Source organism: Anomaloglossus baeobatrachus, chromosome 3 (assembly GCF_048569485.1).
Source record: "Anomaloglossus baeobatrachus isolate aAnoBae1 chromosome 3, aAnoBae1.hap1, whole genome shotgun sequence".
In the NCBI taxonomy this organism is placed as follows: domain Eukaryota; kingdom Metazoa; phylum Chordata; class Amphibia; order Anura; family Aromobatidae; genus Anomaloglossus; species Anomaloglossus baeobatrachus.
In genome coordinates, this window is record NC_134355.1 from 673,850,935 (window position 1) to 673,878,726 (window position 27,792).

Consider the following 27,792-nt stretch of genomic DNA (forward strand, 5'->3'; position numbering starts at 1 on the left):
TCACATCCTGTAGAGGGCTAATTATCCACCATCACTTCCTGTAGAGACAAAAAGTCATCCTCACATCCTGTAGAGAGACAAAAAGCCACCACCACTTCCTGTAGAGAGACAAAGACCCACCCCCACTTCCTGTAGAGAGACAAAGACCCACCCCCACTTCCTGTAGAGAAAAATAGACCCACCCCCACTTCCTGTAGAGAGACAAAAACTCATCCTCACATCCTGTAGAGAGACAAAGACCCATCCCCACTTCCTGTACAGAGAAGAATATCCACCCCCACTTCCTGTAGAGAATAGACCCACCCTCACTTCCTGTAGAGAGACAAAAACTCATCCTCACATCCTGTAGAGAGACAAAGACCCATCCCCACTTCCTGTAGAGAGAAGAAGATCCACCCCCACTTCCTGTAGAGAATAGACCCACCCTCACTTCCTGCAGAGAGACAAAAACTCATCCTCACTTCCTGTAGAGAGACAAAGACACTCCCCAGATTCCTGTAGAGACAAAAACTCATCCTCACATCCTGTAGAGAGACAAAGACCCTCCCCAGATTCCTGTAGATTGACAAAGAACCACCATCACATCCTGTAGAGCGACAAAGACCCATTTTCACATCCTGTAGAGAGACAAAAACCCATCCTCACATCCTGTATAGAGACAAAGACCCACCATCACTTACTGTAGATTGACAAATATTCACCATCACTTACTGTAGATTGACAAAGACCCATGATCATTTTTTGTAGATTTACAAAGACCCACCATCACTTGCAATAGATTGACAAAGACATGGTTCCATTTACTGTTGAGATACAAAAACTAACTCTTCCTAGAGATAGAAAAAAGATCCATTCTTATTTATTGTGAAGAGACAAAGACCTGTTCCACTTCCTGTAATCTAGTTCTCATTTTGATGTGTTTTTTTTTGGGTTTTTTTTTTGGGGGGGGAGGGGGATGGGAGGATTAAGACATCATAATTATTAAATAAAGTGATTTGCAATGTGTCTAGTTATCACATCTATCAAATGAGGTTGAAGAGGTGCATCTCAATCGTTTATACAGTACCTACATTTCCTAGTGATACATGAAAATAAGTTTTAATCCATATTTTGTAAACTGATATGATGGTAATGACTTTTGTTCTAAATTTCAGATCCAGATTTCCAGCCAGAATGAATCCAACAGTAGCAGAAGGTTACTCGGCCCCTCCATCCAGTCCAGATAGGCCTTTTCCTCCAGTGGTTCGATCACATGCAGTCTCTGTAGTGACACCAGCGAAGAAAATAACCTTCTTTAAGAGTGGAGATCCTCAGTTCAGTGGAGTAAAAATGGCTATTAATCGTCGTAGCTTCAAAAGTTTTAGTGCCCTCATGGACGATCTTTCAAACAAAGTTCCGTTGCCGTTTGGGGTTCGGACGATTACTACTCCTCGGGGTACGCATAATATAAGCAGACTGGAGCAACTTCAGGACGGAGGCAGTTATATCTGCTCTGACAAAAAGCACGTGCTACCCATGACTGGACGCAAAGGGGGAAATCATAGGGGCAGTCGTCCAGACAGTTCTCGAAAGCAAGGTCAACATGAGGACCCCGAAGAGGAATACTCTACTACACATTTTCAACAGGTGCCGAAAGTGAGGAAGAAAATTGTCCTAGTGAAGAATGGGGATCCAACAATTAGACGTTCCATCATCCTAAATCGGAGGAATGCTCGGAATTTCAGGACTTTTCTCGAGGATGCCTCAGATCTCTTGCAGTATTCTGTGCGAAGGTTATATACTGTGGATGGAAGAAAAGTAAGTAGTCATGCGGCTTTATAAGGCATGAAGTTATTAACAGTGAATGTCTAAAATTGGGTTTTCTAGGCTAAGTAAAATCATAAACCATATAATTTACTAATTTTTCTTTGTCATGACTCCCAATCTTGCATTGACAGTGTTTGAGGGGGGCTGGCTGAATTCAGATTTCATTAGCCTACTTTCACAGTCGATTTATAGACACAGAAGGTGGCTGACGTAACTATTACAATCAGCAGTTAGCTAACCCCATCACATGATCTCCTGGGTTAAAAGGAATCTGTCAATGCTCCTAACCTGTCTATACGGGCACACAGGTCATAGAACGTGGAAAAAAATAATACCTTTAATATCTGCGTTCCGATGTCTTATTCCAGAGAAATCCACATTTTTCCTAATATGTAGGTGAGCTGTTGGGCCCGACATAGATCTCCTGAGAATCTGCCTCCAGACCTTATTGTGAATGAAAGGGGGCGCTACCAGTGTGAGACACGTAGATCGGGAGAGCAGACTGTCAGTCATTACATGTCTCACACTGGTAATGCCTACTTTCATTTAAAATAAGCTCTGGAGGCAAATTCTTGGATAAATCGATGTCCGGCCCATAGATCTTAACTGCTCATATATATATTAAGAATAATGTGGATTTCTATGGAATAAGGTGGGCTTTACATGCTGCGACATCGCTCTCATTTGCTGGCGATGTCGAGCGCGATAGCACCCGCCCCCGTCACATGGCCGATATGTGGTGATCGCAGCCGTAGCGAACATTATCGCTACGGCAGCGTCACACGCACATACCTGCTCTGCGACGTCGCTTTGGCCGGCGAACCGCCTCCTTTCTAAGGGGGCGGTTCGTTTAGCGTCACAGCGGCGCCACTGAACCGCCGCCCAATAGAAAAGGAGGGGCGGAGATGAGCGGCCGGAACATCCCGCCCACCTCCTTCCTTCCTCCTTTTCCGGTGGACGTAGATAAGGAGATGTTTGTCGTTCCAGCGGCGTCACACACAGCGATGTATGCTGCCGCAGGAACGACAAACAACATTGTACCTGCAGCAGCACCGATATTATGGAAATGAACGACGTGTCAACGAGCAACAATTTTTCACGTTTTTGCGTTGATCGTCGTTCATTTGTTTCACACGCTGCGATGTCGCTACCGGCGCCGGATGTGACTAACGACGTGACCCCGACGATATATCGGCAGCGATGTCGCAGTGTGTAAAGTACCCTATAGATTTCAGATTGCAGATAACAAGGTATCATTTTATTTAGCTTCCTAAGACCTGCATGCCCATATATAAGGTTTAGGAGGGTTGATCCTATTGACATATTCCCTTTAAGTACAGGTATGGAAGCAAAGCGGCTATTATGTAGCAGCTACAAGAGGATCGGTAAACTTGGGTTGAATTAAATATATTAGGGAAACTTTAAAGCTAATTTCTTTCCTTTCCTTATTTCCTTTAAGACAAACATGGTGGTCTTTCTAGTGCTATTATGTGGGGTTTCATTTGTATAGAAAAGGGGTGCACAACCGAGGGTCATGTTGTTGAATCATGCCCACTCCTGAGAGTTCAGACAGTACTTGAAAATAATGGTGGCCACACAAAATATTCACGCTTTGGGCACAATTTGGCCATTTTCACTTAGGGGTGTACTCACTTTTGTTGCCAGCGGTTTAGACATTAATGGCTGTGTGTTGAGTTTAGAGGACACCAAATCTACACTGTTATACAAGCTGCACACTGACACTGCACATTGTATCAAAATGTCAGATCTTCAGTGTTGTCCCATGAGAAGATATAATAAAATATTTCCAAAAATGTGAAGAGTGTACTCACTTTTGCGATATACTGTATATAGAGATGTATATCAATGTCACAGTATAATACTCCTGCACAGAAAAGAAGAGTACAAATTTAGATTTTTAAGTAGAGAAAATTCTCTTACACACGACAGTGAAGCCTATGCCTCACTGTTAATGTTTCTGCCTTCTATGCTACAGTTCATTAGTTTAAAGAGGGCCACCACCAGCATTTCCCTCTATAAACAAAAGCCAGTGCTATACTGGCACTATCATACTGATTCTGTACATACCTTTAGTTGTGAGATCGGATGTATACTTTCTGATATATAGGCAAGTAAAGTTTGTGAAATGCACTTGTTATTTGATTGATAGGTGCTGCAGAATATCTAATAGGGGGTCGGGTTTTGGTAGTTATTCCCGCCCCTGTCTGCCTGCCTGTCCTTCCTCCCTCTGTCTCTGTTATTACAGGGGGAGGAAGGACAGGCAAGCAGACAAGCGTGGAAATAATTAGCAAAACTTGACCCACCTACTAGATATTCCGTTGCACCTATCAATCAAATAACAGTAAATTTCACAAACTTTACTTGCCTATATTTTAGAAAGTATACATCCGATCTGACAACTAAAGGTATGTATAGAAGCAGCATGATAGCGCCTGTATAGCACTGGCTTTAGTTTATATAGGAAAATCCTGGTGGTTTGTCCTCTTTAAGGGGTACTTTGCACACTACGACATCGCAGGTGCGATGTCGGTGGGGTCAAATTGAAAGTGACGCACATCCGGCATCGCAGGCGACATCGTAGTGTGTAAAGCCTAGATGATACGATTAACGAGCGCAAAAGCGTCGTAATCGTATCATCGGTGTAGCGTCGGCGTAATCCATAATTACGCTGCAGCGACGGTCCGATGTTGTTCTTCGCTCCTGCGGCAGCACACATCGCTGTGTGTGAAGCCGCAGGAGCGAGGAACATCTCCTACCGGCGTCACCACGGCTTCCGTAGGATATGGAGAAGGGAGAAGGTGGGCGGGATGTTTACATCCCACTCATCTCCGCCCATCCGCTCCTATTGGCCGCCTGCCGTGTGACGTCTCAGTGACGCCGTACGACCCGCCCCCTTAATAAGGAGGCGGGTCGCCGGCCAGAGCGACGTTCCAGGACAGGTGGGTGCATGTGAAGCTGCCGTAGCGATAATGTTCGCTACGGCAGCTATCACAAGAATATCGCAGCTGCGACGGGGGCGGGGACTATCGCGCTCGGCATTGCAGCATCGGCTTGCGATGTCGCAGCGTGCAAAGTACCCCTAAGTCCTAGGTAAGACCATCTGGAAGAGAAAATAAATAAGTAATGATACAAAATAGAGACGATTTATAGTTGAGCCTAATTATCTGTATAGATCGGCCTGGTCCCCTCACTCACGGGTCCCTGTCTAGCTGTACATGTATTTAGAGTATTCAGATAAGAGATAGATGATGAAATGTTAATTGCACACTTCTAATGAATGATTGTATAGTTGTTGTATCAACTTTACACCAAGAGTAAGGGCAGCATCACACGTTACGATATATCGGGCGATATGTCGTCGAGGTCACGGATTAAGTGACGCACATCCGGCATCGTTAGAGATATCGTAGCGTGTGACAGCTACGAACTACTGTGAACGAGCAAAGATACTCACCTTATCGTTGCTCGTTGACACGTCGCTCATTTTCATAAAGTCGTTCCTCCTTCTGCGCGCCGGTTGTTCGTCGTTCCCGTGGCAGCACACAGACACCCCGGGAATGACGAACACAGCTTACCTGCGTCCTGCCGGCAATGCGGAAGGAAGGAGGTGGGCGGGATGTTTCGTCCCGCTCATCTCCGCCCCTCCGCTTCTATTGGGCGGCCGCTGTGTGACGTCGCTGCGACGCCGAACGTCCCTCCCCCTTCAGGAAGAGGATGTTCGCCGCCCACAGTGAGGTCGTTTGGGAGGTAAGTACGTGTGACGGGGGTAAACGACTTTGTGCGCCACGGGCAACAAACTGCCCGTGCCGCACAAACGACGGGGGCGGGTGCGATCGCTCATGCGATCGCACGATAAATCGTCCCATGTGACGCCGCCCTAAAATTCCCACTGTCGTGTGACTACAGCTCACGCTGCTCAAGAACAAGGAAGACATTATCAGATTACACATCATTAACCGTTAATCAGGCTTTGCTCTATCGGGGTTTGGCCTAGTCACATTGCCGTACATTATCTAAATGATGGGTCTTGCTCATCCCTGTACTGTGTTCTCTGTAGGTTCGGCCCAATACAAGAAAATATTAACTAACTAAAATTGCAACTTGTCACCAATACAGTGCTTTAGTGTCACAGCCAGTGTTGGCCTTTGTTTTTTCCCCTTTTCTATCCATGATATAGGAGTTTGTTTTGCTACTTTTGCACAAAAAAAATATTTATTTTTTTAAATCTTTTTTTTTTTTGTTGTTTTTGGTCATTTATATTCTGACCCCTAACTTTTTATATTCATCCTCTTTGAGAGCTCGTTTTTTTGCAGAACAAGCTGTAGTTTTTACTGGCACAACTTTTTGTAAATACTAATTTTTGATCACTATTTAATCCATTTTTGTTTTCTCGTAGTAAGTAATGAACAAAAAACCCATTAATCTGAAGATATTTTAAAATGTTATTTTTTTACAGTTCACCGTGCACTATAAAAGTTCATGTTTTTGAAAATCTTCACCTCGATACGATTATTTTGATACCCTGTAAATTGTATGAGGGCTTGTTTTTTGTGTAACAAGCTATAGTTTTTTTTTTATTGCTACAATTTACCATTTTGGAATACGTATGATGTTTTGATCATTTTTTGTTTAATTTTTTTATAGCCAAAATTATCCAAAAGGACAATTATGCCAACGTTTTTTATATTTTTTTTTAACATTTAACGTATGGGATGAATATTGATACAGTTTTATAGTATGGGTCGTTTGAACGTGGCAAAACCAAATATGTGACTTCTTTTGGGAGCCACACTCTCGAACCTGCTATACAGTGGCATAACTAGAATCTGATGAGTCTTGGTGCAAAATTTGCACATGGGGACCACCATTGCTATATACACACTGGTAGATACAGACAGAGAAGTGCCTCTGTGCAAGAACAAGATATGGGGCCTTTGCAGTTCAATAGCTCAATAGCTTATCATAATGCACAATCCTCCTCCTTTGAAGGTGGAAATGGGCCTCCTTACCTCCCAAGCACCTGTGCGGCCACACAAGTTGCAACAATAATATGTATGCCCTTGGGTATACATGTCCCTCATCCTGGACCCCTTGAAAATATACATGTCCCCCACTCTGGGTCCTTTCCTGGTAAATATGTCGCACATGCTGGTATAAATGTCCCCAATCCTGGGACCCTTCCTGATATATATGTCCCCATCCATCCTGGACCCCTTTCTGGTATATTTGTCCCCATCCTGCGCCCCTTTCAGGTATATATGTACCTGATCCTGAGCCACTCCCTGGTATATATGTCCTCCATCCTAACATATATGTCCCCCATCGATTGCTCCCTTCCTGGTATAAATGACCCCATCCTGGGACTCTTCCTGATATATATATACATACCCCTTTATGGTATATTTGTTCCCCATCCTGCAACCCTTCCAGGTGTTTATGTTCCCAATCCTGAGCCGCTTCCTGGTATATATATCCCCCATCCTAATGTAGATGTCCCTCTTCCATTGCCCTTTCCTGGTATATATGTCTCCCATCCTGGACCCCTTCCTTGTATATATAATCCTCATCCTGGTTGCTATCTTTTGCCCCTCCCTGTTATATATGTCCCTCATCCTGGTATGTGTCCCCATCCAGGGCACCTTCCTGGTATATAGATCCCTGATCCTTGACCCCTTCATGCTATATAAGTCCCCAATCCTGATATATAAGTCCTCCATCCTGGGCCCTTTCATGGTATATATGCACCCTATCCCGGCCTCCTTCCTGGTACATATGACCCCAACCCGGGGCCCTTCCTGGAATATATGTCCCCCATCCTTGGGCCCATCTTGGTATATATGGCCCCATCCTGGCTAATATGCCCCTGTCCTAGGCCCCTTTTTGATATATATGTCCCTATACTGGGACCCTTCCTGATTGATAGATAGATATATTTATAAAAGGATGGTATATATGTATGTACATGTGTATGTATGTATGTGTATATATATATATATATATATATATATATATATATATATATATATATAATATAATATAATATAATATAATATATATATCCCATCCTTATTCCCCTCCTGTTATATATGTCCCTCATCCTGGTATATGTGTCCCCATCCAGGGCCCTTTATTGGTATATAAATCCTGCATCCTGGACCCCTTCATGCTATATAAGTCCCCCATCCTGGTATATATGTCCCTCATCCTGGGCCCCTTCCTGGTACATATGTCCCCCGTCCTTGCATCCATCTTGGCATGTATGTCCCCCATCCTGGGCCCTATCTTGGTATATATGTCCACATCCTAGATAATATGTCCCCATCCTGGGCTCCTTCTTGATATATATGTCCCCCATACTGGGACATTTCCTGATATATATATATCTCCTATCCTTCGTCCCTTCATGTTATATATGTCCCTCATCCTGGTATATATTTCCTCATCAAGGACCCTTTCCTAGGGTATATGTCTTTCATCCTGGGCCCCTTCCAGGTATATATGTCCCCCTTCCTGGTATATATGTCCCTCATCTTGGTCCTTTTCCTGGTATACATGTCTCTTATCTTGGGCCCTTTTCAGGTGTATATATATTTCCTATCCTGGGTCCCTTCCTGTTATATACCGGTATGTCCTCCATTTTGGCATACATTATCCCCATCCTGGTACAGTATATAAAGTATGTCCCCCATCCTGGGCCCCTTCCTGGTATATAAATTCTCCTGATGTCAGCTTACAGCTGGTATATACAGAATGTCCTCCATCCCTTCATGGTATACATGGACATTTTTTTAATAGCTTTTTAGGACTTAAACAGTGCCACTGACAATAAATGGCTTGTGGTTCCTTTACTACTATGCCATTAATCGTGTTGTGTTGCAAATATGGAATAGCAGTATGGTAAAAGCAAATACAAAAAACTCCAAGTAGAGAGGACCTTGACTTTGAGGTCTTACAAACTAAGAGGAAAGAGACGGCAGTAAGCCTCTTATACAGTAGTGTACTGGAGATTGGGTTGTTGCAGGTTATGAGATTTATAAGAGGGGACTTTTCAGGTTACTTTTGGAAGTTTGAAGGGTGGGAACAAGTCTGATGTATTGAGGTTGTAATTCCTAGAGTATTGGGACGCATGGGAGAAATTTTGGAACCTCATGCAAAAAAGAGACGAGAGAAGAGCCGAAAAGACGGTCTGATGAGGACACAATGTTGCGTGTGATAGAAGATAAGGGCAAAGATGACTTCAGGCTGAGAAGAAATCAGCTCACGCTGCGGTTGCACCATTCCCGCTTCAGACTTTTTGGGAAAATGTAAGAGATACGTGCTTTCTTCAAGAAAGTTATAAACTTTATTTGTAACTCTGGATCAAACAATGTGTTGAACTTATTGTTTCCTCATTGCAAGGGAACCCTTTGTTAAATGCATTCTCTTTACATTATTGTTCTCTGTAGAAGCATTTTTACTTTTTGTGACTCTTGTATGACGACCTTGGCAGATAGGATGTGGAAAAGACAAAGAAAAAGAAATAAACTGTGTATAAAGTAGTGTCCCGGAGGTCAGGATGTCACAGGTAAAAGGCTTTTCGAAAGAGAGGGCTTTTCTACTTGATAGTTTGAGGGTTGGAGAGTCGATAATGTAAAGAGTAGATCTTGTGAGCTCCAGGGATTGCAAATGGAAATGAAGCAACAGATAATAGAAAAAATGTATAGAGCTGACAGTTTGTAGTTGCATGTGTTACGTCACCACCGGAGTCCGCTCCATCGACTTCTGCTCCGATCGCCAGGCGACGCCGTGTTCCTGCCTTGGATGGTGCTGGTGATGGGAGAGGAGTCGATGCCAGCGGCGCCGGTGGGCGCAGGCTCTGTTCATCCACTGGTCTGGGTTTCCTGGGGATCTGCAGTGCCACTGACTGACTGTAGGTGGCAGGTGTCTCCCAGCTGAGGTACCATTATTAAGCTACAGCCAATGGGAAGACACCACATCCTTTTTAACTCCCCTCCTGTCTGCTGACCTCTGCAAGAGATAGTTCTGAGAATTCTGGCTCCTGTTTCGTCCTGTGATTCCTGGTGTGCTGACTTCTGCGTGTTTCCTGCCTACCCTTCTGTCTGCTGTTTTTGTACCTCGCTGCCCGATACGGTTTTGACCTCTGCTTGTTTCTGATTACGTCCTTGCCTGCCGATTCTGTCCCTGTTCCGCAATTCCTGGTTTGACCCTCCCTGACGACTACTCTCTGACTGCAGCCTTCCAAAGGTAGTGATCTCCAGGGCCCTGTGTAATTCCAAATCCCTGTATAGGGGTTAAAGGGTTTCAGGGTTCTGGGGGTCCTGCTTGGTGAGCGGCTTCCCTCTAGCCTGTCCATTACAGCCCGTCTGAGTCTGTGGATCTAGGCAGGCGTTACATTATGTCATTGTGTGGAGAATGCAGTATATTATGATAAAACCAGAATTTCATGGCAGGGCCTAAACGTAGCTTTTCCACTACTGAACTTTTACACTAACTGGCACTGGTTATCTTTAGTTAATAAAATTGCCCTAAGTGTCAGTCTGCAATCCTCATTCTTTTATACATTTTCAGACTCCCTGATGTTCAGATTGTAGCCTGATCCCAGTTTCAGATTTTCTCTTGTGGGATGTGTCTCTTCCTGGAATATAGGCTGGATGTGAGCTCTGTGTATCTCTTCCAGTAATATAGGCTGGATGTGAGGTCTGTGTGTCTCCCAGTAATATAGGCTGGATGTGAGGTCTGTGTGTCTCCCAGTAATATAGGCTGGATGTGAGCTCTGTGTATCTCTCCCAGTAATATAGGCTGGATGTGAGCTCTGTGTGTCTCTTCCAGTAATATAGGCTGGATGTGAGCTCTGTGTGTCTCTCCCAGTAATATAGGCTGGATATGAGCTATGTGTGTCTCTCCCAGTAATATAGGCTGGATGTGAGGTCTGTGTGTCTCTCCCAGTAATATAGGCTGGATGTGAGGTCTGTGTGTCTCTCCCAGTAATATTGGCTGGATGTGAGGTCTGTGTGTCTCTCCCAGTAATATAGGCTGGATATGAGCTATGTGTGTCTCTCCCAGTAATATAGGCTGGATGTGAGGTCTGTGTGTCTCTCCCAGTAATATAGGCTGGATATGAGGTCTGTGTGTCTCTCCCAGTAATATAGGTTGAATGTAAGGTCTGTGTGTCTTTCCCAGTAATATAGCTGGATGTGAGCTATGTGTGTCTCTCTCTCAGTAATATAGGCTGGATGTGAGGTCTGTGTGTCTCTCCCAGTAATATAGGTTGAATGTAAGGTCTGTGTGTCTTTCCCAGTAATATAGCTGGATGTGAGCTCTGTGTCTCTCCCAGTAATATAGGCTGGATGTGAGCTCTGTGTGTCTCTCCCAGTAATATAGGCTGGATGTGAGCTCTGTGTGTCTCTCCCAGTAATATAGGCTGGATGTGAGCTCTGTGTGTCTTTCCCAGTAATATAGGCTGGATGTGAGGTCTGTGTGTCCCTCCCAGTAATATAGGCTGGATGTGAGCTCTGTGTGTCTCTCCCAGTAATATAGGTTGGATATATTCTCTGATCATATCAAGGAAGCTGATGTCTCAATTAGCCCATATCTAAGCACATTATTGTATTTTTAAGGGAGGTGTGGTGATACTAAAAACACAATTCTGTATTTTTGTTTTTGCTTTTACAGCATTACCTTTTGGATAAATACATTTTATATTTTTAATATTAATATCTGATTTTTGAAGTTGTTTTATTTTTAATAGGGGAAACTATTCAAATTTTTGTAGTTCTTAATTTTTTTTTTTTTTAAATACTTTTATAAAACTTTTTTTATTGAAGTTTTTCAGGGGACTTGACCCTGCGATTATCCAATCATTTAAACCAGGAGTCTCAAACATGCAGCCCGCGGGCCGCATGGGGCCCCTCAGGCTGCTTCTTGCGGCCTGCAGGCACGTGGACCCGGTAACGATCGCAGCCAGTGCAGGGGCCGCAGCCATCAGCGCTTTATTTCAGATAAAGGTTTTGCTGGCGCTATGCAGAATCAAACTCTTTCTGATCAAGTATTCCAATGGCAGCCGCCAGCCAATCAGAGGCCAACAGCTGACGTCATACGCCTCAGCTGCTTGGCTCTGATTGGCATGCGACTACCTTTGGAATAGTTGATCAGAGAGAGCTTGACTCTGTGCAGTGACGGCAAAACATTCATCTGAATTTCAGATGAAGCGCTGACAGCGGCTGCCCCTGCAGGATGGGACATTGCTTCAAGAAAAGGACCAATAAACGGGGCATTACTACAAGAAGAGGATATGCATGGGCACTCTAGTAAAAGGTGACAAGGATGAGGCACTTTTCTACAGGATGGGCATATTACTACAATTACTACAGGAAGAGCAGAAGGATGGGCACATTACTACAGGATGACCTCACTATAACAAGATGGGGACATTACCACAGGATCAGCACATTACTACAAGATAAGGACAAGGATGGGCACATTACTACAGGATGGGCAGAAGGATGGTGCGCATTACAACAAGATGGGCACATGACTACAGGATGGGCACATGACTACAGGATGGGCACATGACTACAGGATAGGGACATGGGTGGGCACATTATTACAGGATGGGGACAAGGATGGGAACATTTCTACAGTATGGGGACAAGGATGGGCACATTACATCTACAGTATGGGGACATGGATGGGCAGATTACATCTACAGTATGGGGACACGGATGGGCAGATTACTACAGGATAGGGACAAGGGTGGGCAGATTACTACAGGATGGGGACAAGGATGGGCAAATTTCTACAGGATGGGGACAAAGATGGGCACATTTCTACAGGATGATGACAAGGATGGGCACATTATTATAGGATGGGGTCAAGGATGGACACATTTCTACAGAATGGTGACAAGGATGGGCACATTTCTACAGGACAGGGACAAATATGGGCACATTTCCACGGAGTGGGGACAAGTATGGACACATTACTACAGGATGGAGACAAGTATGGGCACATTACTACAGGATGAGGACAAGGATGGGCACATTACTACAGGAAAAGAACAAGGATGGGCACATTTTTACAGGATGAGGACAAGGATGGATACATTACTACAAGATGAGGTCAAGGATGGGCACATTACTACAAGATGAGGTCAAGGATGGGCACATTACAACAGGATGGGGACCAGGATGGGCACATTACTACAGGATGAGGTCAAGGATGGGCACATTACTACAGGATGAGGTCAAGGATGGGCACATTACTACAAGATGAGGTCAAGGATGGGCACATTACTACAAGATGAGGTCAAGGATGGGCACATTACAACAGGATGGGGACCAGGATGGGCACATTACTACAAGAGGACAAGGATTAGGACATTACTACAGGATTGGGACAAGGATTGGGACATTATTACAGGATGAGAGCAAATGAAATGTCCGACGCTGAGGAAATTAGAATTTAGCCAGGTAAACTTCCAAATTTTATTCCACGCTTGGTGTATCAGGTAAAAATCATTACAGACAGTTCCAAGGAACACTCCATGCAAAGAAGAGAAATTGACACGGCGACGCGTTTCAGCTACATAGTGTAGCCTTTGTCAAGCTTGACTTTATATTATAAGTAATAATGGTATTAGATTGCATTGTGTTTTCATGTAAATTTAGCAACGTTAATAAATATGATGCTTGTACTCCACAGATTGAAAATATACAATCGGTCCTGCAATCCTCCAACATCCTCATCTGTGCAGGGAAAGAGCCTTTCAAGCCAATCCAAATGGAAAATATGCGCAAAAGTGTTACTGACAAGCTGCCGGGCCTCCGGTCTCATCTAAGCAACAATTCTGAGGTCATGGACAATAAGAAAAATGGTAAGCGTAGTCGTAGTCAGAGGTCATGTGAGCTTTGTCTTTTTGTTTTTGCATTGCATTTGTAGTTTACCTTCGGAATAGAAAAAAACTGTTCCGAAATAATTGTGAGCAGCTCAACTGTATCCAGATTTCTCATCCCAGGTAAAGGATGTAACTGTCTGTCCATAATATCAGCCATATTACTTCTGATATATCCAAATTCCCTGTTCTTTTATTCTACAGCTTCCTCTATCAGGCCGTCTTCCTTCTTGGTTCTTGGTCTAGCTCTTTGAATAGCTGTTTGCCAAACACTGAAAAGGCCTAAAATAAACGTCCCTCACCCATGTACACTCAGTTTGGCCAAGAATACATGGATTGTGGCAGCAGGTTCTCTCCCTTAAAGGGGTTGTCCGCTACTGAACAAAAAAGGCACATAGGGTTTATTTCGCTCCTGTATTCTATAAGAAAGAAATGTGGCAGCATATTCTATCATCTACAAGCATTCTTACCTTTCTTAAGTTATATAGTACTGCAAGTACTTAAGTTCATAGTACTGCAAAAAGTGCATCCGGGCATATCTTTATCACACACATAAGGCATAAACAGCATAGTTTTATTATTTAAAGGGAATCTGCCAGCAGTTTATTTGCTAAGTAATATGAGAGCAGCCTTTTTAATGTCTCACTGATTAGGCTGTGTGCTGTAGTTTCAACACAATCAGTGTTTTATCAGAAGGGGATTATCACTACAGGACTAGGGGGTACTTCTCACATAGTGAGATCGCTGCTGAGTCACGGTTTTTGTGACGCACCAGTGACCTCATTAGCGATCTCGCTGTGTGTGACACTGAGCAGCGGCCTGGCCCCTGCTGTGAAATCGCTGCTCGTTACACACAGCGCTGGTTCATTTTTTGGACGTTGCTCTCCCGCTGTGAAGCACACATCGCTGTGTTTGACAGCGAGAGAGCAACGATCTGAATGTGCAGGGAGCAGGAGCCGGCGTCTGGCAGCCTGCGGTAAGCTGTAACCAAGGTAAATATCGGGTAACCAAGGGAAGCTCTTTGCTTGGTTACCTGATATTTACCTTGGTTACTAGCGTCCACCCCTCTCAGGCTGCCAGTGCCAGCTCCCTGCACACGTAGCCGGAGTACACATTGGGTAAATAAGCAAAGCGGTTTGCTTATTAACCCGATGTGTACTCTGGCTAGGAGTGCAGGGAGCCAGCGCTAAGCGGTGTGCGCTGGTAACCAAGGTAAATATCGGGTAACCAAGTGCTTGGTTACCCGATATTTACCTTAGTTACCAAGCGCAGCATCGCTTCCATGCGTCGCTGGGAGCTGGTCACTGGTCGCTGGTGAGATCTACCTGATTGACAGCTCACCAGTGACCATGTAGCGGCGCACTAACGATCCTGACCAGGTCAGATCGCTGGTGGGATTGCTGGAGCGTCGCTAAAGTGTGACGGTACCTTAAGTTTTTCATGCCAGGCAGTCAGGCTAATCTGTATAACCCTGCCCCCTTCACTGATTGGCAGGTTGCTGACAATGTACAGTATACACAGGAAGCTGCCAGTCAGGGGTGTGCCAGGGGTTATACACAATATATATCAAAAAGCCTGACCTGCACATCCAACAGGTGTCAACAGGTGCCAGCTGAAAACACAATATGTCTACAAAACACATACAGCTGCACTCTAAAATGCTAACAATGACTAAGGGAACTCTGGTATTGCATTACTGCTATAGGAATATTTGAAAAAAGAGATATTTATCTTATGAATTGGCCAATGCATGTGAGCCCGGTACCCAGCGTCAAGGTATATCTTAATATACTGGGACCCTAACTCAAATGCCTCTATCTGGATTAAAAATGTACGTGTCTGGACAGATAGGATCACATGCATTGGCCAATACATAAGATAAATATCTCTTTTTTCAAATATTCCTATAGCAGTAATGCAATACCAGAGTTTCCTTAGTCATTGTTAGCATTTTAGAGTGCAGCTGTATGTGTTTTGTAGTTATATTGTGTTTTCAGCTGGTGTGTCACCCAGGGAATCAGGTACTCTGCCCCGGGGGGTTTACTACTGGGAAATGTCACTTTGGTGGCCGTTGCCCGGTCCCGTGCTCTGGGTGCTTATGGGGAGTTTTTACAGGGGAGATTAAAGTAATTTGTGTGACGCCACCTGCGGGTTGCGGTTAATATGGTGAAACCGCCGCTGCTGAGTTGTTTGTCCCTAGGGCTGGTGGTGATGGCAGCTGTGATGGTAGGCCCTCCGCAGGTAGGGCTGAGCCCAGGGATTTGTATGATGGAGACTTTCACCGTTAATAGGGGAGGCCACACCGTGATTGTAGTTAACAGTCTCTACTCACTCTTGACCCTTGCACAGCTGGTTCAGGTCCCTGTAGATCTAGTGCTGGATTAATGACTCGGTTGGTCTGTCCCTCAGTATGGTTGGGTCCCCGTAGTTTGAAGCGGTTTGGGGCCCGACTGTCCCTTGTTGTGGCAGTCTCCTGTCCGTACGGCGGGCAGTGTGGACCCTGTAGGGCTGGTCTGTGTCCCGAACCCTGATCCTTGCTTTACTGCTGGTGTCCACGGATCTGTGGGTCAGTGAGGTCCGTGAAGGTCCCCTCACTGTGCAGGTATTTGCCAGGCTATGTGAAACTGACACCTGACCTAGGGCCCTGTGCCCCGTTGGTGCTCTGGTCCCAGCGGTACTTGGGTGTACCTGCCCTGGCGACCACTCTCCTGTGCCCCCCGGGTCACCGTTTACACGACCCAGATCTCAGGCACCTCTCCTCTTCGCTCTCTACTACTGACAATTAACTCACTACTGTCCCCTCCCACCAGGCTGTCTAGTCCTCTGGTCTGGCTCCACCCTCTAAGTGGCCATCCCCTTGTGTCTGACTAACCAATTACCCCTGGTGTAGAGTGGAAATTGGGATTTTGGTGTGTTTAGGTGTTATTGGCACTAGTGTTCCAGGTCCCTGGGGGTAGGCTCTGCATCCTGGTGAGGATGCAGTACCAAGTAGTGCCCTGAGTGGCTCCGGGGCGCTACACAAGCACCTGTTGGATGTGCTGGTCAGTCTTTTTGATATATTTGTAGTGCATTTCTTTCTGATTGAGCACTCCACCTTGTAACCAGGCTGTGTTCATTCCCCTTTATAGCTGGATCCTAGCTGCCCAGACATGTAGGTTTTTAACCCAGATAGAGGCATTTGAGTTAGGATCCTGGTATATTGAGATATGCTTCCCGTTTGTTACCGGGCTTACATACATTGGCCAATATATAAGCTAAATATCTCTTTTTTCAAATATTCCTATAGGAGTAATGCGATACCAGAGTTCCCTTATTCATTGTTAGCATTTTAGAGTGCAGCTGTATGTGTTTTGTAGTTATATTCTGTTTTCAGCTAGCACCTGTTCACATCTGTTGGATGTGCGGGGCAGTCTTTTTGATATACCATATTTTTCGCTTTATAAGACGCACCGGATGATAAGACGCACCCCAAATTTAGAGATAAAAAAGGTAAAAAAAAATAAAAATGGTGTCCGTCTTATACTCCGGTGTTGTCTTACCGGAGGGAGGCAGCAGTGGTGGTGAAGCGGGTCACAGGAGGCAGAGGTTCTGCTGGCACACGCGGCGGGTCCGTGGCGGCAGGTGCGGCGGCGTCCGTGGCGGCAGGCGGGTCAGTAGTGGCAGCGGCGGCGGGTGAGTGGCGCAGCAGATCGGTGCGGTGAGTGTCCCAGTGTGTCCGCGGTCCCGGTTCAAATGATGGTGCATGCAGCAGTGAATGCGCAGATGGAGCTCTCATCCAAGGGCTCCATCTGCACATGCACCGACTTCCGGAGTGGCGCGTGCGCAGATGGAACTCTCATCCAAGAGCTCCATCAGCGCACGTGCTGTCTGCCGGCGCCATCATTTGAAACTGGGACCGCGGACGCACTGGGAAACCTGTCGCACAGCTGCCCACCCGCACAGAGAGGCAGCCGACACCGACAGGCACCCGGCTGCCGCCCACACGACGCCATAGGCACCTGGCTGCCGCCCGCACGCAGGTACACGTACCCGGCTGCCGCCCGCACACAGGCACCCGGCCCGGCTGCCACTTGCACGCAGCCACAGGCACTCGGCCGCCCGAACGCACCAGATCGCCACACAGACAGGCCCCCCAGGTAAAGCTATATTCGTATTTTAAGACGCACCCCTCATTTTCCTCCCAAACTTTACAGTGTGTAAACTGGAACCTTATAAATTTACTAAATGCTACGGTGCCAAAGGACAGCACTTTATTTTGACTTTTGGAATCGTAATTGAAGCAACCTCAATAATTTGAATCTTTAAAGAAAAAAATAAAACACCTGCATGTGATCCAGATCTCTATGTATCAGTCAGTGAAGGTTTAGCGTTTCTCTTTCATAACCATTAGGAAGACAGTGAAACGTTTATGGTGAAACTGCAGATTTTACAAGTCTGGTAGTTTATCTTTGATGTCATGAGCGTCGTAATCCTGTTATTAGTTAACACATCACCCCACTTTCTATTACATATACATTCAATATTCATAATATGTTCTAAAAAACGAAGATATAATATATAAAGTTATGTTTTGTAATTATAAATTAAGAAAAGACAAACATAAAAACGATTGTCTTTTCCGAGCCTGGGATTGGACACAGATTCATTTCGTATTTAGTCCATGTGTGAATATTACGTCCCAATAAAGCTGAAATTATGGAGTGAAAACCTTGAGATGTTGAGTCTGGGAGCTCAAGTCAGGATTTACTTCCAGGAAGGTTTACACAAGAGCACCATCTTTTACTGTCTATTCCTTGAGCTTCCCCTTCTTCATCTAATCCAAGGTCCATGAAACCGTGTTTGATCCCAGGCAGGAATTAGCTTGCAGAAATGCACTTCAAAGATTTTGTGGCCAGAAAAGGGGGGGGAAGACCTTCGTGAGAACTCAACACGGAGAGGAAGGACATGAAGATTTTCAATCTCTTAAAATCTCTCCACATAAACTGCAGGGATATGTGAGCATCTTGCAAGGAATTAGTTAAGACTTTGTGGGAAGGTGAAGCAGATGAGGGACGATAAAAAATTAATTTTTCAGGATTCTCATGACATTGACATTTCTATCAGAAGAAAATCGAAACAAAGTCAAAACTGTATGAGGTCGCGACGTCAAAGGTCCAAAGTTTTAGTCTGCACAACTGAGCGATTATAATATCAGCAAGTATCTGATTTTTGTCAATGCATGCAAGACGAGCCAGAAATCTCACAGAACTGGAAGACTTTTCCGAGGCAGAGCAGTGCATGCAAGACGAGCCAGGAATCTCACAGAACTGGCAGAGTTTTCCGAGGCAGAGCAGTGCATGTAAGGCTAGTTTCACACTTGCGCTTTTTTCCTTCAGTCGCAATCCGACATTTTGGAAAACTGATTCCGCTGCTTCCCATAGACTTGTATGGACAACGCATTGCGACTGATGGCCCTGCGTTGCATCCACCGGCCGACGCTGCGTTACATCCGCCGGACGGAAAGAACGCAGCATGTAGCGTTTTTCTGCGCTTTCCAGATCAAAAAAATGCAATGTGCTGGATTCTGTCGGCGTCCGTTATTTTTATAATGGAAACCTATGGTGGCGGAATCTGTCATTTGATGGATTCCTGTGACGGATCCGTCTTTCCACAACTGCGCATGCTCAGTTGAGTAAATTGCTGAAAAAAAGCTACAACAGATTCCGTTGTTTTGCAGGATCCGTCGCATCAGTTGTGCCACTATATGCAACACATCCGTTACATCCGTCGCACAACGCAATGTGACTGATGCCGTTCAACGCAAGTGTGAAACTAGCCTAAAGGTTGCTTTACATGCTGCAACATCGCTAGCGATAACTAGCGATGTTGCGAGTGATAGCACCCATCCCCGTCGTTCGTGTGACATTTGGTGATCGCTGCCGTAGCGAACAATATCGCTATGGCAGCGTCACACACACATACCTGTGCAGCGACGTCGCTGTGACCGCCGAACATGCGTTCGGCGTCACAGCGACGTCACCGCAATGTCACTAAGCGGCTGCCCAATAGCAGAGGAGGGGCGGAGATGAATGGCCGGAACATGCTGCCCACCTCCTTTCTTCCTCATTGCCGGTGGACGCAGGTAAGGAGATGTTCGTCGTTCCTGCGGTGTCACACATAGCGATGTGTGATGCCGCAGGAACGATGAACAACCGATGGCATGCACCACCAATGATATTATGAAAAGAAGCGACGTGTCAACGATCAACGATTTTTGACGTTTTTGCGATCGTTGATCGTCTCTCCTAGCTGTCACACGCTGCGATTTCGCTAACGGCGCCAGATGTGCATCACAACCACCGTGACCCTGACGATATATCATTAGCAATGTCGCAGCGTGTAAAGCACCCTTTAGACGAGCCAGGAATCTCACAGAACTGTTTGACTTTTTCAAGGCAGAATTGATGAAACTCCCTCAAAGAAGAATTGAAAGACTGTTGGCTGCTACAAAAACCATTTACAAGCTGTGTTACTTGCCAAAGGGGGTACTACTAGGTACTAACCATGCAGGGTGCCCAAACTTTGGTATCAGCCATTTTCCTTTTTCATTAATTTAAAATGTAAAAGATGAAAATATTGTTTTTGTTACATAGGTTGAACAGAAACCTAGGCCCATCTAGTTCCACCTTCCTCCACCAATTATACATTTCATCACTAAGTCACTTATAACCAACAATGTTTTGTGTACTGAGGAAATCATCCAGCCCTTTTTTAAAAGTTTTTATAGTATCTGCCATTACTACCTCTTGTGGTCGGCATTCCACAGTCTGACTGCTCTAACTGTAAAGAACCCTTTCCTATTTTGTTGCCGGAATCGCCTTTCTTCCACTTCTAATTTGTTGTTGCCTAAAATACAAAGGAAATTTGTCAGCTTTAACTTTATGCCTTTTAGAAATAATATAATCTATATCTTGCTTAACTATTCACAATAGAAATAATTTTGACCAGGGGTGCCCAAACTTTTTCATGCCACTATAAGTCACAGGGACCTTTTGGGACCCCAAGGTTCCAGAGCCAAGTTGTGACTACAGCCTATGCATCCACTAAAGTTACACCTCTATTTCTCTCTTTGGTCCTTTTTAAATCCCTTCTCTTACAAAGTACAGAGTCTCCTTGCATAGATCCATCTGGTTGTTAGAAGACTAAAGGCCGCTTTACACGCTACGACATCGCTCAAGCGATCTCGTTGGGGTCACGGATTTTGTGACGCACATCCGGCCGCTTTAGCGATGTCGTTGCGTGTGACACCTATGAGCAATTTTTAATCGTCGCAAAAACGTGCAAAATCGCTAATCGGTGACATGCCCCCCTATTCCCAATTGTCGTTGCTGCTGCGTGTACGATGTAGTTCGTCATTCCTGCGGCAGCACACATCGCTATGTGTGACACCGCAGGATCGAGGAACCTCACCTTACCTGTGGCCGCCGGCAATGCGGAAGGAAGAGGTGGGCGGGATGTTACGTCCCGCTCATCTCTGCCCCTCTGCTTCTATTGGGCACTCGCTTAGTGATGTCGCTGTGACGCCGAACAAACCGCCCCCTTAGAAAGGAGGCGGTTCGCCGGTCACAGCGACGTCGCTAGGCTGGTAAGTAGTGTGATGGATCCGGACGATTTTGTGCGCCACGGGCAGCGATTTGCCCGTGTCGCACAACCGATGGGGGCGGGTACGCACGCTAGCGATATCGGTAACGATATCGCAGCGTGTAAAGCGGCCTTAAAAGGCCTTGAAATGTTTTTTCAAAATTAACTCTCCTCCTGAAAATCTCTTAGGGGGAGAGCTAATTTTGCATATTAGATCCGTGTGTCATGTTCCTCCCTCCGTCATCCCAATAGACATAACACAATAAACACTATACAGTAGCTTGATTTTTATATGAATCTAACATTATTTTTTGTTTTATCTATGTTTCTGCAGCAAACTTCGGACTAAAAGCCAAAAAGAGCGTGATCCACCCTCGATCAGCATCAAGCAAGAGGACCTCACTGTCATCTGAAAAATCATATCCAAACGGATTGAGCATGTCGCCAGTCAACAGCGGCTACGGGTCTTACCCCAATATGTGTCCTCGTGAAAAATCGGCAGACACCGCACACTCCCTTCTCAATGATGACATTGAAAAAAAGGTTCACGTAAACAAAGATGGCAGCCTTTCGGTAGAGATGAAGGTGCGATTTCGTCTCCTTAATGAGGAAACTCTTCAATGGTCCACACAAATAAAGAAGTCCAGTACGATAGGTAAAGCAAAGTGTGAACAGCTTTGCTTATATGATGAAAACATGAAGATGGGAGAATTGAACACTGAAAACTTTTCAGAGACAGATGAATCGTTTTACCCATGTGATGGTGACTCATATACCTCAAAGATAAACGATGCGGGCACAGAGGATATGTATTGCAGTCACTGTGGCATGCAATGTCAAGAGTATGATATCTGGAAAAACCCAATGCATATCAATCAACAAGAGGACATTGTGAAAAGATCTACATGGAAAACTCGATCATCGACTTCAAGTACATCCTCACGGCACAGATTGGTGTGCAATGAGAAGGCATCAATTGATAGTCTACATTCTATGTCCTCTGAAGAGTACACAGAGCATATTGTGCAAAAGTCTTCACATTTTTCCAAAATCAAAGAAAATGGAGATACAACAGTTACATATTCAACGGTTAGTCAGTGTGCAAGCCGGAGTGGTCGGTCAACGGTGGCCTCCAACGTAGATGCAATATCAGATAATGAAGCAACAAAAAGCTGCAGGAGTCACAGCAAGTCAAGTTCTAGCCTAAAAAGTCAAGGCTCCACCAAGAACCAACAGTCCGAAGAACATCACAGCCAGAGAAGTAATGCCGGCGGCTCAGAAGAGTGTGCCGACGCTTCTCCCACTCCCTGCTCGAATGGTGAAAACGGTAGTGCAAGAGTAAGTGTTGGTTCACAGTGTTCGTTACATTCCAGAAAGAGTCAAAGTGGAATAATGACGAGAAATAGCACGAATACAAAAAGCTTTGCTTCAAATCTTAGCTGTAATGAGGAGGAAGGAGAAACAATCCAACCCAGTTCTGCAGGGTCAATGAAAAATATTGAAGGAAACTCAGAAGATCCCTGTGTAACTGAACCTGCTGAAGATAAAATTAGCTCACATGATAGCGATGGCATACATTCGGAAAAGGCGACATCTAGGAAAGCTAGTATTGATGATTGCTGTTCAACAAGAACACTTTCCAGAACTTCAACTAAATCTAGGTCTTCCTCTAAAAAAAGTGAGGTCAATGGAATAGATGAAGACAATAATTTACGTAACTCTCCGTGTTTATCTTCCAGTTCGAAACAAAACAGTGAAAGTGTGCTATCGAAACAAGAAAGTATAGAGAATTGTGAGAATAGCGCAGATGAATGCAATGCTACCCTGTCTCAATCCAAGAGTAAATCCCTTACTGAACATCAGGGACAGAGCTTTCAATCCACCAAGTCACATCAGTCAATGACCTCAATATCTGAATCTGTACAACCAAGTTGCGAACAAGATGAAGAGCAAATGATAAACCATCATGAAAGCTCTAATGACCCATCAACCTGTGCTGAAATGTCAGATCATGGAGTAAATGACAATGGTGAACTTCCTATTTCACGGGCTTCAAGTAAATCTCATAGCTCTAAATTAATTTGCACCAGCTGTCACGAAAATGAACATGTCTGCAATGCTAGCTCTAGATTGTCATCATTGTCTGAAAGGAGCAGCATAGTTAAAAGTTCCTCTGAAAAAGTTGACCGGAACTCTACCCACGATAGTAACAGAGAAATGTCACAAGCAGAGGACCTAGTAAATGACAATGGAGTTCCTGACACGGCTAGTCAAACAGCAGCTTCGGTTACAAATTGTATCCAAAGTCCATCACCTCCTGAAGGAAAACCAACCCATCAACATGTTAGATTAGCACATTTTAGATTATCTAGCTCTAGTATTTCCAGTGACCAGGTGAAAACTATGAATGGGGAAAAGACAGGCAATTCAAGAACTTCAACACCAGGTTCAAAGGGAATGACAGCATCTAGAGAGAGTACGGAGACCTGTAAAAGGTCAAAAACTGTCGTGACAAGTCATAATAGTACAGAAGGCTTGCAAAGTACCAAAAAACGTAAGAATAGTTCTAGTTCTTCCAAGAAAAAACATAAGGGAGAATGTTTAGATGCAATAAACATGGAGCTTGTTCCATCCGCATTACCAAATGTGACCCCAGAGGAAGTAGTAAATGAGTGGCTAAGGAAGATTCCCTCAGAAACAATGGTTGTTGAATATGAAGTGGAAGAATGTCAGAAAAAAAATGATCCCGAGATAGAATCGTCAAAACCAGACATTGATATGGAACCAGAGGAAGGACATTTGCTTGAGGAGTCCGTAAAAGAGGAGCAAAACAGCAATGAGACCAAAGAGGAGATATCTCAAGACGTAAATTGCATAATTACTGAAAATGACATTCAAGACATAAAAATTTGTGATGAGAAAGATATTGAGGAATCGGTTTTGTCAAATAATATTAAAAATGAGGCCATACAAAGTGAGGCTGCTTGTGACAAAAAGTTTCTCCCGAACAATATACAGACCTCTGTACAAATAATGAAAGCATTGCTAAACCCTTTGCAAGAATCAAAATTCGATCGATCGAACAGTTTACCAGAAGTATCTCAGACCATGGGAAGGAAGCTCAGTAATTCTGCCACCGTCTTAATATCATGCTTAGCTAGCCTACAGCTTTTAGATGAAGGCCAAACAGAGATCACCAAGAATACAAATAAAAAACCAAAGTACTTTGAATTGCTAAACATATTACAGGCATTATGGGCAGAGGGTTCAACTAACAAGAGTATCACCAACATTAAATCTGGAAAACGCTACTCTAGAGATGATGAATTAACACCCGTTTCATCTTCAGGAGTTGACATTAATAGTGGTTTTGAAGGATCTGGTGATGGAAGCATAACGGGTGGAGGTGACCACATTGGGGCAGTTGGGAAGCCAGAAGATGGAAAACTGTCTTCCATAGTAGCTAAAGAGGTGGAATGTGCTACTACTGCGAGCATGCAAAGCTGTGAGCAGAAAAGTGTAGTTTTAGAAGAGCACGGACAAGAAACTACAAATGAGGATGATATAGCTAGTTTTCAGGAGGATAAACCATGCAGCGTTGATGAAAACATGAATGAGAAAAATTTAGACGACGGTGACAATGCATTTGAAACAGTTGTAAAAGATGAAACAGAAGAAGAGGGACATTGTAATTTGGTAAATAATGTTAACGATGTTGAGTGCATTGAAGTTGTAGAAGAACAGAGAATTTCAAATAATGATAACATGAATATCCTTAGCCACAATGAAGAACCAAAATCTAATGAGTCCAACTCACCGGAGACAAACATCATCAATTCTCCAAGTGACAGTCAATCAACGATCATTTCTACATCTGATTCGAATGGGAAAAATAAGGAAAAAAAAGAACACGAAGCTGATCCAGTTTGGGTATTAAAACTGTTGAAAAAAATTGAGAAAGAATTCATGACTCACTATGTAGATGCCATGAATGAATTCAAAGTCCGATGGAATTTGGAAGACAATGAACATCTAGACCAGATGATTGCTGAACTTAAAAATGAAGTAAGTGAAAGAATCCAGAGGAGTATTTCAAATGAACTGAAGAGACTAAAAGCTCAGACAGGAGCTAAGGTTCCAAGGCCTCCAGTTGAAGGCAAGTTTTCTTTGCAAGTCGATGAACGAAGAAGACGTCTACAATCAATGCATAGAGTGTCCATGCACCGTTATGCATGTGGGGACAACAGGGGGGTTGTATCGAATGAAATTTCATTTGAAACTGATGAAGAAGATCTAACATTCAGTGCTTCTTTTGGAGATGACAGCAGTGGACAACCTAACGATGACTTCTGCCCATGTGAAAAATGTATCAAGAAAAAAAGAGCATTAAAACTAGCTAAACCACAAGCAGTTGCTATCAATGCCCCAGTTATTAAAGCATTTGACCTACAACAGATTTTAAAAGTTAAGAGAGCGAACAATGACCGTAACAATGATGCAAATGATGGTGCTGTCCTTTCATCAGTTAAGGAACAAAGCAAAGAAGCTGAACTAAGCCCAGTGAATGACTGCTCGACGGAGAATGAAGAAGTCCCTAATGAAGCAGCTAGTGAAGAAATTGACAAAGGGCAATCAGATATTTTAGGTGAAGATAGTGTTAGTCAGGAAATCAAGTCAGTAAAAGATGAATGTGAAGGCTGTGACTCAAGTGATTTTCAATCTTTAGCTGAACCTACTGAAAAAGAAAGCGAACAGCTGGAAAGTAATGGACCTGACGAAGAAATTCAACCTACAGAAGATTTGGAGGATGATTGTGAAAATTCTAATTCTGATGCATTGGAAAAAAATTCTGCAACTGAAAAAGAGACAAGCACTGATTGCCCGCATGAAAATAGATCAATTTGTGAAGAGAACGAGAACGATGATGAACATGGTTCTGAATGTCCACCCACGGAACAACAATTAATAAGTAATGAAGAGGAAACAAATGAGACGGAGAATCTAGAGGAAACTATTGAGACGGAGAATGAAGGGGAAATAAATGCTGGAGTTCATACATCAGCAGATGAATTTTCAGAAGATGTAGACCAAATTGTCGAAAATGAATCAACTAACCCTGATGTCAACACGGAGGACAATGACAACCTTGTCGAAAATGAAACTAACCCTGTTATCAACATGGAAGAAGATGAAGGAAACGAAGACAACCTTGTTGAAAATGAAACTAACCCTGTTATCAACACAGAGGAAGATTTAGAAGAAAATGAAGACCACCTTGTTGAAAACGAATCGAGTAACCCTGATATCAAAGTCGAAGCTGACGGCCAAGAAGATGAAGACCATAGTCTTGATAATGAAACTAACGACAATATGAACACCGAGGAAGATGTCCAAGAAGAAGAAACCCACCTTGATGAAAACGAAACCACTAACCCTATTATCAACACCGAAGATGATGGCCAAGAAGTTGAAGACCACAGTGTTGAAAATGAAACAACTAATTCTGTTAACGACACTGAGGAAGATGTCAAAGAAGAAGACAATGAGGTTACTGAAACCGATGGCTCATATTTGCATAAACTTTATATGGCTCAAGTCTCTCTTATAACACACAATGGTTCTGCAGAAAATGCTGAAACAGAATGCAAAGAAAACCATAATACAGAAGAAAATGGACAGTCAAATAAGACACAGATGTATCCCGATAGTTCATCCGTAGATGAGGATGGAGACTCATCACGGGATAGCCCTGACGATGTATTAAAAAATGAAAAAGTTGGTCAAGTGTATGTAAACAACAATGGAAGCTTTGGAGACACTGACAATAAATCAAAAACGTGCAGAGATGAAGATATCATTGATCAAGATGACTTGGACTTCTAGGAAAAAAAACACTAAAGAAGAAAGACCATAGTTGAAGGGTCATTTTGAAGCTCTGATGTTTCTAAAACAAGGCTTTAAGATGTAGATTACCCCTCTTCTTGCAGATTTTTCTTATAAACAGCTTCAAACTAATGATATCAATTAGCAGTCACTAAAAAGGACAGCCCCTTTGAGTGTCTATGAGCTAAAATTAACATAGAATATTCATTCCTTAGAGTGGTTTATCTCTAAAAATATTTCACAGTTTACGATCTACATAAAAAAAAGTTGAATTACTTGGAAAATACATTATATCATCTAAAGTGGGTAAAATAAGCATTGAACACGTTGCCAGTTTTCTATGTAAATTTATTTGTAAAGATGCTTTTGACATTAATTTCTTACCAGATCTCAGTAACAACCCATCCAATCCACACAGGCAACAAATTCAAATCCTAGATATCCATAAATTATGTGTAATAATGAGAAATGCACAGTGAAAAAGTATTTGAACACACTTATTGTAATTTATTTAATAAAGCCTTTGTTGGTGATGAAGCTTCAATACACCTCTTGTATGTAGAAACTAGTTT

General features: G+C 43.8%; 1 protein-coding gene and 2 long non-coding RNA genes across 3 annotated transcripts in view; 1 reads left to right on the plus strand and 2 right to left on the minus strand.

The window, feature by feature from the left end:
• Nucleotides 1-27,792, minus strand: part of LOC142295753 (uncharacterized) — a 311,869-nt gene that overhangs the window by 83,905 nt on the left and 200,172 nt on the right. The gene's annotated exons all lie outside the window — the stretch shown is intronic.
• On the minus strand, nt 349-20,597 carry LOC142295752 (uncharacterized). Its single transcript, XR_012751543.1, has 3 exons — nt 20,500-20,597; nt 3,639-3,691; nt 349-1,780 (listed from the first exon to the last, which is right to left on the minus strand). It is a non-coding gene; the product is annotated as an uncharacterized LOC142295752 (long non-coding RNA).
• RP1L1 (RP1 like 1) lies at nt 1,158-27,383 on the plus strand. Its single transcript, XM_075338838.1, has 4 exons — nt 1,158-1,797; nt 13,528-13,699; nt 21,672-26,418; nt 26,806-27,383. The coding sequence occupies exons 1-4, from the start codon at nt 1,174-1,176 to the stop codon at nt 27,218-27,220; spliced, it is 5,958 nt and encodes a 1,985-aa protein (XP_075194953.1). The 5' UTR covers nt 1,158-1,173; the 3' UTR covers nt 27,221-27,383.

Bases quoted from the DNA above. Each gene is read 5' to 3' on its own strand.
- RP1L1 (XM_075338838.1), top strand. From the start codon at position 1,174: ATGAATCCAACAGTAGCAGAAGGTTACTCGGCCCCTCCATCCAGTCCA. The intron at 1,798-13,527 runs GTAAGTAGTCAT...TGTACTCCACAG, and splicing joins ATACTGTGGATGGAAGAAAA to ATTGAAAATATACAATCGGT. The intron at 13,700-21,671 runs GTAAGCGTAGTC...ATGTTTCTGCAG, and splicing joins CATGGACAATAAGAAAAATG to CAAACTTCGGACTAAAAGCC.